General features: G+C 33.1%; 3 protein-coding genes across 6 annotated transcripts; all 3 read right to left on the reverse strand.

The window, feature by feature from the left end:
* Positions 1-1,134: 1,134 nt before the first annotated feature.
* Positions 1,135-6,202, reverse strand: LOC130747660 (large ribosomal RNA subunit accumulation protein YCED homolog 2, chloroplastic). Of its 4 annotated transcripts, none has more exons than XR_009022446.1 (9): positions 6,065-6,202; positions 5,784-5,979; positions 4,402-4,593; positions 3,952-4,041; positions 3,126-3,215; positions 2,800-2,880; positions 2,653-2,698; positions 2,361-2,496; positions 1,135-1,592 (listed from the first exon to the last, which is right to left on the reverse strand). XR_009022446.1 is itself a non-coding variant. In XM_057600653.1 (8 exons), exons 1-8 carry the CDS (start codon positions 6,073-6,075, stop codon positions 2,423-2,425), a joined length of 780 nt encoding a protein of 259 aa, XP_057456636.1. In that variant the 5' UTR covers positions 6,076-6,202; the 3' UTR covers positions 2,024-2,422. The 4 variants fall into 4 exon arrangements, 1 of the variants encoding a protein (XP_057456636.1); XR_009022445.1 differs by lacking the exon at positions 1,135-1,592 and adding an exon at positions 2,024-2,256; XR_009022444.1 differs by lacking the exon at positions 1,135-1,592 and adding an exon at positions 2,024-2,272.
* A 3,486-nt stretch (positions 6,203-9,688) lies between these two features.
* On the reverse strand, positions 9,689-11,060 carry LOC130745060 (FRIGIDA-like protein 3). The gene is made up of 3 exons (XM_057597206.1): positions 10,550-11,060; positions 9,966-10,138; positions 9,689-9,868 (listed from the first exon to the last, which is right to left on the reverse strand). Exons 1-3 carry the CDS (start codon positions 11,058-11,060, stop codon positions 9,689-9,691), a joined length of 864 nt encoding a protein of 287 aa, XP_057453189.1.
* A 400-nt stretch (positions 11,061-11,460) lies between these two features.
* Positions 11,461-12,504, reverse strand: LOC130745061 (uncharacterized). The gene has a single exon (XM_057597207.1). The coding sequence runs from the start codon at positions 12,502-12,504 to the stop codon at positions 11,461-11,463; it is 1,044 nt and encodes a 347-aa protein (XP_057453190.1).
* Between the last annotated feature and the right edge of the window lie 260 nt (positions 12,505-12,764).

The raw sequence follows: 12,764 nt of genomic DNA on the forward strand, positions 1-12,764 counted from the left end.
CTTTCCTCCCCTGAGGTAGTGACATCTGGGGCCTTATCCAATGATCCCTTCATCAGCTATTTGTACTCTGAATTTTTTTTTTTTGAAATAATTTGTACTCTGAATCTTGATCATGAAGAACCATGATAAAAGTTATACAGTACATAGTTTCATGAGGTAAGGTATTTCCTTGCTTGACTAAATCAAATACAGAGAGAGGAAACTGTTATACGATTTCTATGGTCATCTCTTATTAATTAGTGAGTATATGCTTTCAAGAAAGGGGAATACATAGTTAATTAACCTTGTATTTCCTCTTGCAATAAAGGATAGCTCGTAGTGAGATAAAATACACACTGTACTCGTATGCTGAGCATACACTAGCTACTAGTGTAAGATAGCTTGTTGGTACGACGTATAGTTTGATTGGCACAACATTCCCCAACTAATTTTTTCAAAAACACTCCCACATGGTATGGCCCATTAGTACCAAACTACACCATGATTACAAGTTCCATAAATGAAAATGTGCTCTTTTTACGTGTTTCTCCTGTTTTGAGAAGAAGAAAAAAAAAAACAAAATTATACATTCACACTCCACTTTTTCATTTTACATATTTCCACATATTTTTATTTCTATCTTTTTTTGCATTTTTTGTCATATCACATATCATATCACTTATTTATCACTTTTCTCTTCATACTTACCCAAGATAGAGATGGAAATCATGTGTGAACCAAACATTATTAAAGCAAAAACTACAAGGGGAAAAGGAAAAACACAACTTTAAGTTGCTTCCTATTTTATGTTCTAAAATCTGGAAAAAAAAATTGTTTTGGCGTAATTATACTTATCATCCTCATTTTACGCGAATGTGCAATAAGAGTTCATCACATTTCTAGTTGTTTATAGTTTTTCGTTTTTACTTATGTTTTTTTATAGGAAAAATTAGTTGTTAATTGTAAGTAAATTAGTTCATTCGTCTTTCACCCTGCAAATCCCTTCATTTCCCTTAATTCACCAAGTGTGCTACTTTTCCCCCATTTTTACTTATGTCATTTTTAGACTTAATGGATATATTTATACTATTTACTCACCCCAATATTACCTTTCTTTATTTAAATGAGGTTAAGTTGTATAAACAGAAAATCAGCTTTGCTTTTTAAAAATTAAATGATGAAGTATAAATTGATGTACAAAATCATACAAATGATCATTCCAATTAATAAATTAAAGTTAAAGCAGTTGTGATCATCACCTTAGAAATTTCTACAGAGCAGGAACAAAGAGTTTAGGATGGTTGTCAATAACCCACACTTTGGAATTAACAAACAGGTCATCTTTGGATACAATTAGTCCAAGTTGGAGTGCTTCTGTTAAGGCGTTATGGCTACTCCTACAGACTGCTCCACTTCATATGCAGCAGCAGCATCAACATGCTTGTAACCCTGACGGCCTCAAGGACTGCACCTTATGTACTAAACATACTGCTGCTTCTGGTGCAGTACGTGCTGAGGTCCATCACTTGCATCCTCCGCTGCTCGACGGAGGATTGGAGAATTACTTCAGGCACCGTGGTGGTGTCCATTTATTTTGCAAACCGAACGTAAAGCTATTAAAAAGAATGAAGAGATAAAGAGAAACTGCTTGTATTAAGATAAAAATACATCGAGAAAGATAGAGAAGGCAAAAAGATAATTCAATTAATCATTTATCCTAAATTATTGAGAAATTGAAAATGAAGCCATTAGCACATGTTGCATACTGTTCTTGCCTATTGGGTACATGTAAATGTATGGTTTGCTCAATAGCCTAAAAAGTGAACCAAAGTATAAATCCTGAAAAGAGATCCAATAGTGAGTGCAAAGATGATTCAATCACAGTCAGCAAGCTACTGTCGAGGGAAGCATACATATTTTCTGATTGCCAACCAGGATTAAATGCTGACATGGAAGATTTAGATAAAAGTAAAGAGATTATATGGTATCGTTATGGTTTGCGCTTCAGAATTAATATATTATAATAGAATAGATGCATGAGACTTGAAAAGTCATGGTTTAATAAAACTTCAAAAGAATCTCCTTTGTATTTGAGAGTCCAAAAACCTGAACTGTTTCATAAATTAATATTGTCCACTGTCTGCAGAAGTGTTCATACTCAGATTTATGTAAACTTGATTATCCCAGCACTCATCAGTAATGGTGTACATTTATTTGTTGTAGTGGTTAAAAGTGACCCTAGGTCGAAACTTTGTGGTAGACCTCTGGCCTTCGGCGCTTCACGTCCAAATTGCTATGACAATTTAGTATAAAAAAGAATAGAAAAGAAATGGTGTACATTTCAAAAAGGAGAATATTGTTCATCAATTCATTATACTTACAATCTATACGTGAACTGACGATTATTCTATACATGAAACTTCTTATTCTGTGCCATGATAAATCATAAAGCTTTCTTCAGTTCCAATAGTCTAGACCACCTTCTGTCTATAGAAGCCTCACTTTGTCCAGTTGTAACTGGAAAATTAAAACAACCTTTGGTAAGATTTTGTTGATTTTTTTAAAGTTGTTTTGTTAGTTCCTTGTATTGAAGAAAATGGTGGTAAAAGAAAGTAAAGTAATCAACCATGGCCGTGTTGGTGGCCTTGAAGTTTTCAGATAACAAATGCTTACATTGTATGGTATACTCAGATTTCTCGCATAACTCCGAGCATGTGTCCTGCAAAAAATAATATAAATGTAAAACTATGGGTACAACTTGTAAGTTGTAAGCATTTTGAAACATAACTTATAAATCATGATTAATTGTGCTTAATATACTTCTACTGAGGAGTTTAATCGGATGGCGTCTTGTACAAGAGAATCGAGATCAACTTCATATCCTGGTCTAACATACATCACCTGTATTGCATGAAGAGCTGTGTTAGGTTAACCTTTATTATTTTGGCAACAACATTCACAGAACAGAATCTGCTTTGAACATGAGTTTAACCATAAATGTATTCTTTTGGAACGTTCAAATGATTTTTGGTGTTCTACAGAAGAAAGCACAAGCTAGATTTTAGATGGTAAGTATTTTAGAGCATTCCTATCTATATACAAAAAATAGAGACAAAAATTGAAACTAACTGAGCTTAGAGACTTACAGAAGGGTCACCTCCAATTTCAGGTAGCTGCTGTATCTTGCGATTATCTCTACTTTCCATGAGAACCCATACATTAAATTTTGCGTCAATCTGTAGCCATTATTAGTTAAGGAACACAGTTATTCACATAGAATAAATTTAGCAGGACACATCAAAACAGCATTTCACAGAATCACAATTTGGAGGATATCGCCTAGAATACATAAATTGAAGAATTATTATCTGTGTATGGATAATATGCATGATATTCAAATAGGAAGCATAACATCAAATTGCTATTACATTTAGAAGCCAAATAACACATTTTTATTCCAAGATATTCTTATATGTACTTGTGTACTTAGTCGTTCCAAAAAATGCTTAGTCTAGCCTTCTTCTTAATGTGCTTAATTTTGACTTGCACCAAATTATTCATTAATTAATTGCCCACAAACTTCAATAAATGATTGGCTTTCATGATATTCTAGTCTTTGATCAAATACACTCATGACTATAGCTATGAGACTAATCCTGCAGGCACAATCACAATGACTTGTTATCAAGTAAAAAGTCCTCGCAACAAGTACTAGCTCAAGTTTTGAACTTCAAGTTGGTTTTCTACTATATGTGTTTTATGAATACATATTTTATAAAAGGTCTTACAAATCTGAAAAAAGAAGCACAAGAGGGTAAGATAGAGATCAAATTCACAATATCAAAGATACTACAATAAAAAAAACTCATGCATAGAATTTGAATAAGAAAGTAGACATCTTCATTTCCCTGGGCAAGTAAGAAACCTGAAATACAGAAATTAATTAGTATCAGTTCATGATGAAAGAAATACCTGTCGGCAATATGGGGAAGAACAGATGCTACATTTTCTAGTGAAGGATGTTGTGACTCTTCCATCCACCGACAAGCCAAAGCTAGCATGCTGGTATCACCATTTAGAAGAGTTGACAAGTGACTAAACAATTAATTTGAAATTTGGGAGCATTATAGTCAATGAAGATAGAGAGTACAATTCAATACATAAAAAGGGGAAAAAATGCACAAACATTTATTTTGCTTCTATAGCCAGTTTTAAGCCCGGATAAAGGAGGCAGGTTATGTTAGGTTTTCGGTAACCGATGTAAAACTGACTGATATCATGAAAATGAATCAGTGATCTAGATAGCGGACCTCACTGAATGAAATAAGACTTTTGTTTTTGTTTCATATTCCCTTACAATCACAATGTAAATCTCAGTTTTTCATTCACTTATCAAAATAAAATATTTGGAAGCAGAACTACCTTTTGGATGGAGAGGTTGATGACTACTTCTGCATCCTTGTTTGGATCATCTTCTACTTCAATCAAGTCCTGCAACTGCAGGTCTTGCAAAGACACGAGATAGTCACTAGTCCATTCTTCATGATATTTGCCATCGCCTGGTGATATTGTGATCAGACGGCGAGCAGCCTTACTCGTGTTCTTCTTCCCAATCTGGGTTGGATCCCAGAGCAAATACCATTAAAAAAATGACTAACTGCAAACTACTTTGTAGGAAGAATAGTAAATAAATCTTAGACATTAGCTGTGTTACAAGATTTACAACATACATATGTTATGCACATTAACCTCACTTATTCTAGGCTAGATGTCGGAACCTGTTAAATTCCATGTGAAAGCATATTCACACGGATTTCAAAAGGAATAGTAAAAGGAACTTACACTTATTACAGGAATGTTTGGAAATCGGCGATTTGAAAGCACTTCATGTGGGATTTTGAGAGAAAAAGTAAGAGAAACTTGATGGATCCCTTGGCTGGAAAGTCCTTTAAAGTATCTCTAACTTATTTCCAGCACATAGTGTGTGTTTGGAGGATGCAACTTCCTTGCAGTCACATTTTCCGAAATTCACTACAATCAGCCGTTGGATAGATCGGATAGTTTAGAATTTCAGATGTATAACCAATCTCTTTTAATATAAGACGCCAGATCTTGAACAAACGGTTATGAAACAGTGACTTCAGTGAATTTAGGAAAATTCAACCGCAAAATATCCAAATTTGTGTTGGGATACTACTTAAGTGCAATAAAACAAGCTTTAATCTCGATCCATAAGAAGAGCCTTGTTCATTTTTTGTCTTAAAGTGTCGGCTAACATCTATTTGTACTGGTGCCAACAGATATCCCAACACAGTATTTATAAAACTTCAGTTCATTGAAACTTCTATTTGATATTCAACATGTTCAAGAGAAAAGATAGGAGGCAAAATAGAGGAGTTTGCTTTCCCTTTCCCAGAATTAAAATCAGACAGACATTTATTTTTTATGAGAGGATCATAGATATAAGAAAATTCATGCCAAGATCATGAAAAGTGGGGTTTAGATAAGACGCGGAACTAAGAGCGCTTATGACAATAAGCTCTTATCATATAAGCGTTTATCCATAAGCTAATTTGGAAACTTACTAAAATGAGCTGAAAACATGTTATGAATAAATATAAGTTCTTATTCATAAGCTAATCTGAACAACTTATAAAAATAGGCGCAAAACAACTTAAAGGAAGACTGTAAACTATATACTAAGCTCTCCCAAATATTTGCATAAGCATTTATACTATAAAATGAGCTATTCCAAACAGCCAAAAGGACCTAAAGGAAAGAGATGGGAGAGAAAAGTTAGTTACCAATGGAGAGTGCAAGTTATCCTTTCTTTTGGTAGAAGCTGTAATACTGGAATTGTTGTTGTAAGTGTGCAATTGAGAGAGCAACCTGAAGCTTTTGACCTTGGAATTGGATGCAGCAGGGTGGCATGGATTGAATATTGGGTTGAAGTTCCTTGAGGATACCAAATTCCCAGCTTTCTCCATAGCACTCCCTGAGCTGAACACAGCTTTTAACAACTGTTAGGATGATAAATTGAGAGAAAATGGATATTTCAATTTTGTATTTGATTTAACACTTTAACCTTATCTTCATGTGTGTGGCTCGTGTTTATTTCTAGAGGACACATGAGAGTTGAGACCATATATTTCTAAGTTCTGACAAGCTATTTTTCTCTTTTCATCATCTTTCAGCCGCAAAATGATTTTTCAGTGCATGTTGTATCTTTCTGCGACCCATTCAAATCTATATACTTTAGAAAAGAGGAAGGTTATGAGCCCTACCTACATGATTTAGCACTCCAAGAATAATCCTTCCTCAACCCTTCTCTTTGTCTGACAAGTGTCACTTTCTTATTAATTTGGACCAAAATAGTAGAAGCTCATTTTGATTTCAGTTTTTTATGGAGACCCATTATTAAAAGTCTTTTGAATGCTGATTTTATTTTTATTGTTTTTTAGCCCACATTAATTGTTAACATAAAATTTGAATACATATATCATTGATTATCATTTTTCAAAAAAATTCGAAATACTTCTCATTTCCTATAATTACTCATTATGTTGGGTCATGAACTCTATCATATTAGACTAAAGAACTTTTTTTGTTTTAATAAATTGATTTGACATAAATTTTCGTTTTTTAAATATTTTATTAAAAATTGAATTAAAGCATTTTTTTCAAAATCTGATCTCTGCTTGATTTATTTTAAATTAAAAAAAACGGAAAAATTCTTAAAAATAGAGCTTCACTCAGGAAAATCAATGTGTCAAGTTAAAAAAAAAGTTTGCTACCTGCATATCATAGTTTCATAACATGATGTGCCACCAATATCAGTGGGATAGTATTAGTATTATGTTATGTGTAAAATTATAAATGCTCTTAATTGTATTTTGTAATAAAAACTAATTTATTGAAATAATCAAGTTCAAAATTTAAGGAAAAATTAATACGACCAGAGAATAATATTGTTGTTACAAATCTTTCATTAATAAATTTATTTTGGAAACAATTTTAAAAGTCATTAATTTCAAATTTTCGTCCCTCATAAGTTATAGCCACAATTAGTGTAACAAAATTTACTCCATAATTTCTATTTTTAATTATGGAAACAAATAAATGCATTTATGTAAGGAATCAATTACGAAAGGAAAAGCGTTTAGGAATCAATTAAAAACTTCGTCCCAAAAAATATATAAAATACACGGTGGTAAGCATCATTCTGCATTCACGTACTCCATGGAACCGAGCAAGGAGGGGGTTCTGGTGAGGCTAGGGCAAAGAGAAAGGCAATATTATCAAATAGAAGAAATTGTGGTACATCATCAAGTTCATCCAACCCCAATTGTTCTACCTTAGATATCAATACTCAAGCTCTACATACACCTGCTTCAATTTCAAGAAAATTATTCTCAACTCCTACAAAGAGCTCTTCGAAACACCACTCCCAACAAGTTATCAATAGCAGTGCAAAAAAATCAAGGGCTAAAGCATGTCAATCCCATTCAAACAATGAAAATTCTCCAATCATTGGTAATGTATATGATTTTTTAGAGTGGTTATAATCCATATCTTTGATTTTATAATTTTTTGTTTTAGGATCCAGCATTATTGACAAAACTCCATTAGTTTTTAGTAATAGGAAAACTGATATGGTTATTCTCTTTATTGTTGACAGCATAAAAAGATATCAAGCAGTTTATTGATCATCTAATTTGAAGGTTTATTGACGTTTCTATAAAGTTAGTTTAACATTTTCAAATTATACACAGTTTATATTTGTATTGGTTACTGATTATTACACTTATAATTTTTTTTTTTCCTTTGTAGGTTCTATAGCTCAAATATACTTGATTGACAACAAGATCGGTTATGAAATTTTTATCATTAATCATGGACTACAACTTCTAATAAGGGTTCATGTTGCTTTCATTGTTACGTTTATCTTATTTCAATTTCAATGTAATTCATTACTTAAAAACTTGATTTTTATTACTATTCAAGTGTTGACATTGTGAGGTATCTACAACTTTATCAAATTAATATATTTACTGTGGTCCATTCATCTACATGTTTTGAACATATGTTTGGTTTCATATCTGTTATACTTACTGAAAAGAGCATTGACTAAGTTAAAACATATTACTACTATTCATCTTTACAATAAGTTTAATCGTCGTGCAACGCACGGGTAAAAAACACTAGTATAGGATTAATTTGATTTGGATTAATTTGATTTGGTTTAGAAAATAATTTCCATGTTTGAACTTAATATTCAAAAATTATGTATTTAGAGCTGATTTGTTAATCAAATTCGTGATTAAAAGCTTTCTAAATGAATTAAATTAATCCCATTCAAGTTGTTCGTTACAAGGTACAACGTTTATATATGCTTAACTACTAACTGCCAGGTGATAGATTGACTCAACAGATGAGTCATCACAGAAACCTAAAAAAAAATAGTAAACCATGCTACAGTAAAAACACCCATGGACACCAATATTTGTGGCGATTTTAAACCGCCACAAAACTGTGAAACTGCCAACAAATACATTTTTGTCAAGGTTGCAACTTTGTGACCGTCTTAAACCGCCACAAAAATCGGTGTCTGGACACCTTTTGGTGGTCCAATAATCACCAATGGTGTGAATGAACTTTGAAGGGTTGTTGAGTCCATTCTAGATGCTTGTTGATGATAAGACCTTGAAATCCGGTTATTTGATCGGCTGTAAACAATTGAGAATTGGTTATAACACGTCCATTTTGTGTGTTGTTTGTGTATTTTTTCGTTTTGTGTGTTTGGGGGAGGGGTGGATTTAGTTAAGGAACTAATAGTTTCAATAAAATTAAGGGTATGTCAAATTTGATTAAAAAAATTTGGTTTTCCTTGAAATTAAAGGTATTTTTTTATCCGAAATGCATGGAGAAAAATAAGTTGGGACATGATTTTAGAATTTTAAGGAGATAAATCTCATGACTATTAACCGTGAGATACTTTCATGCCCAAAAAAAATGTAAATTAAAAGAAAAGAACTGTGTAGTGTTCATTGCATGAATATCTCATTTAAAACAATTTGTTAAATTTCTGAATCTTTTTTCGATACATCGGGAAATTGTTAAATTTCTGAATCTAATTAGCCTGTACAATTCCCGTGTGTTTATGATAAATTTGTGTATGAGAGTTGTTTTAATTACATTGAGAGTAATATGTTACTTGTCCTTTAAAAAAAATTATCCTTGTATCAGCACCCATCATAAAGCTTGATTACCCTTAAATAATCGAAGTTTCATCGAGTCTTATAAGTTATAAATACAAATAGTAATGATTTATTCTCCTTTAAATCATCTATACGCCACCAAATGAAGAATGGATTAAATGAAGTTACTGTGTTTGGTATTTTAGAAGTGTACAAAACATTTAATTCCTTCTACACGTATGTATGAGGATATTAGTAGGAGAATGAAGTAAGAGGATAAGTACTACTTTGCATCTATAAGTACTACTATTAAAATTTCTTCATATCAAAGCTAAGCCCTTGGCAAATCAGAATAAACCAAAATACAAAAGAAAGATAAAATAATAAGAAAGAGATAAGATAACCGTGAAAATTTATAATGAGTTATTCAGTCTCCAACTTTTTCTTTGCAGACTATTTGCATAGGTATAGAGAATCCTGTTAATTCACCAGAGAAGTTTAATGTACCCCAACTAGTGTCCATTAGAAGCTTTTCTTTTCCTTAGGTTATAAACACCAGTGCCTTTGTTCCAATTTAGCTCATTAATGCGATGTTGAATCTCATTACTTAGATCCTCAGATTCTAGACTATTGTCTGAAATGCATTGTTGAACACTTTTCAGGCTAGCAATTTCTTGATCTCTGGCATTATCCTGAGTTCACATTATTCAACATATATATAGTTAGCTATCATGGAACTATGAAGATAGAATACTTGATAAACTAGAATTTGAATCAGAAAAAATTAACCTTGATTTCAAGAGACTTGGCGTTCTTGCAAATGCGCTCAGTCATCAGTTTTGCATTCTGCGCGTACTTCCGCAAGAGATCAACAGGTTGATTCTTTTCTTCCAACTTAAATGCACAAATGAATCTAACAGCTCCAAAATACTTCTCCTTCTTAATAAGGCCCTGAACAAAATCTGACAATTACAGCCAGAAAATTAGTTATAGTTAACCATAACTAAGCAAAGGGACTTAATTTAAAATTCCAAGCCTCCCAACAACTCAGACCATAGAAGTTTTCTCAATTGTTAGTTTTCTTTTAGCTATGTGCCAAACTTTAACTAAAGGGTTAGGAAAGAGAACAAGAGAAGGTCAAATATGATTTCTGTTTCATGAACATTTGTTAGTTTTCTTTCTCAAAGGCAAATCTTGGGCTTAGAGAATTAATACAACCATCATATTCACTTTAATGTCAATATATTATGAATCAACTACAAAATCCTATTTCAGAGATAGCTAATAATCTAGTCTATTGATATTAACACATTTGATATATGATTGAACCTATAGTTGAGTGAGATGAAAAAAGTATAATTCAGTAAACATACCAGAGACTTTGTCTGCGAAACCCAGGGTCCGAAACAGGTCGACAGTTTGCTTGTGATGAGCAGCAAATTCAAAAATCTCTAAAACTTCATCTTCAGCAAAAGAAGAAAGTAATCCAAAAATTGAAAGGAGTTGTAGAAAACACAGAGCCACCAAAGAGTTCTCAGAAATTTCTCTAATGTTAGCTTTCAGATCATGTGCTAGCCTCATTGCTTCTTCTCTTAAATGAGGTTTAACATGTGGCGAGATATGCATCAGTTGTTCTAGAACAAAAATGTGGCTTATAGCATTATCTCCCTTCATACATGGTGGAACAATCGGTTTCTGTATAAAATCCAAAACGACTTTTGATGGATCTGATGCTGTTTTGAGCACATCTAGAATGCTATATTCAAGCGATTCAGGTTCATCTGTTCTCTCACTTGGTGGCAACTGCAAACTCCTTCCATCGATGGTGGGACTCAATTGATTATCTGTGTAAGATCGATGTAACTGCATATTAAGCTCTTTCATATTTATAGGAGCATCAGTATATCAAGTAGATAATAGAAATTTTGAAAAATAGAATATAACATGAAAGAATGAAAAATCTCTCCCAGATTGAAATGCATAGGGACTGGGGAAAAACCATTCTGTACTCAGTTAAAATAAATATCATCATATCACTAGAACTGAAGCAGTAAAACTACATTACTCTACTAATCTATATGTTCATTATGTTGCAGTGCTGTAACATTATTTACAACACTTAGCTAAAGATACAATATCATAGATTTTCAAATTAAGAGCTTCTGAAAATGTTTAAAATGGGAGGAAAATATATCCTAATAAGTTTGATAATGCATGTGTCCATGCTCGTGCAGTGCACATGAAAACTGGAGAAGCTTTTCTACTTGACTAACAAATGATATTTTTAACAAATTAGGCAGATCAGGTGACTAGAAATATCAATATCAGAAACAGATGAAATGAAGATGCTGGATAAAGAAGAATATTTACCCAATTCATTTTCCTCTTCAATTGATTTTAGTGATACTTCATTTTGCTTCTCTCTTCTCTTGTCTGATTTATGCTCCTTTACTTGGCTTTCGAATTCCTTCATTTTTAATTCAAATTCCTTCACGCGATCTTCTAGTTTCTTCTCTTTTAACTCAAGCTCCTCCACTCGGTCTTCAAGTTTCTTCTCTCTGGTTTTGAGCTCCTCCATTAGGCTTTCAGAATGCTTATTTCTCAATTCAAGATCCTTCACTTGTTCTACAGATTGCTCCTCTTTTGATTCAAACTCCTTAATTTGGCCTTTAAGTTGATTCACTTTGAACTCAAGCTCCTCCACTCGACCTTCAAATTCCTTCTCTTTTGATTTGAACTCTTCTAGTTGGCCTTTAAGTCGATTCTCTCTTAACTCAATGTCGTTTTCTTGGCTCCCAAGATTTGATTCCTCCTTGACTGGGCATACAAATTCCTCTTCTTGTTGCTTCTTCATCACAGAAAGTGGTTCATCAGCTGAAATGGACGACCTTTTCACTCTCCATGAAATAGGCATATCATCATCATCATCATCATCATCATCATCACATAATGACACCTTTGATTTCTTAGCTGAGCTGTGCGAGGAATTGCAGTTATCAGTATCCAGTGGTCTCTCATTACTCCTGACTTCTTGTTGCTTCTTCATCACGGAAAGTGGTTTATCAGCTGAAATGGACGACCTTTTCACTATGCATGAAATAGGCATATGATCATCATCATCATCATCATCATCACATACTGACACCTTTGATTTCTTAGCTGAACTGTGCGAGGAATTGCAGTTATCAATATCTAGTGGTCTCTTCTTAACAGGCAGCATAGTAGGAATCTTCGTGGTCTCTGAATCCTGCTTCAAAGTCACTCTCCCATCATCTCCAAAATTAGAACCACGTGACAAGTTTAGGTCACCAGAAGCCTCACCAGCCATTATTCAACTATTGAATGTTTTGGCAATGGCGTGTCCACCCTGTGAAGAAGAAAAAACATTCCATTTTAGCGCGTGTTTGTTTTGGCATCAAAGCCAACGTAAACGTGACTTCACATAACTTATCTCAAGCCACAAACAACAAATAAACTAGAATTTGACACGTGGATGGATTTTGACACGTTGGCTTTAACATACGGAAATGCAAACGCAAAAAAGAAAGTTTTAGATAAAAAAAAAAATCAAGTATTACAATGAACTTC

The sequence above is a fragment of the Lotus japonicus genome, chromosome 3 (genome assembly GCF_012489685.1).
Source record: "Lotus japonicus ecotype B-129 chromosome 3, LjGifu_v1.2".
NCBI classification, from domain to species: Eukaryota; Viridiplantae; Streptophyta; class Magnoliopsida; order Fabales; family Fabaceae; genus Lotus; species Lotus japonicus.

Excerpts from the sequence above, each read along its gene's own strand:
- LOC130747660 (XM_057600653.1), bottom strand. Across the intron at positions 4,594-5,783 it reads ATAACTTGCACTCTCCATTG|ATTGGGAAGAAGAACACGAG; the intron begins GTAACTAACTTT and ends GATCCAACCCAG. Across the intron at positions 3,216-3,951 it reads CTTCCCCATATTGCCGACAG|ATTGACGCAAAATTTAATGT; the intron begins GTATTTCTTTCA and ends TAATGGCTACAG.
- LOC130745061 (XM_057597207.1), bottom strand. The coding sequence starts at position 12,504 with ATGGCTGGTGAGGCTTCTGGTGACCTAAACTTGTCACGTGGTTCTAAT.
- LOC130745060 (XM_057597206.1), bottom strand. The coding sequence starts at position 11,060 with ATGAAAGAGCTTAATATGCAGTTACATCGATCTTACACAGATAATCAA. Across the intron at positions 10,139-10,549 it reads TTTCGCAGACAAAGTCTCTG|ATTTTGTTCAGGGCCTTATT; the intron begins GTATGTTTACTG and ends TGTAATTGTCAG. Across the intron at positions 9,869-9,965 it reads CCAAGTCTCTTGAAATCAAG|GATAATGCCAGAGATCAAGA; the intron begins GTTAATTTTTTC and ends ATGTGAACTCAG.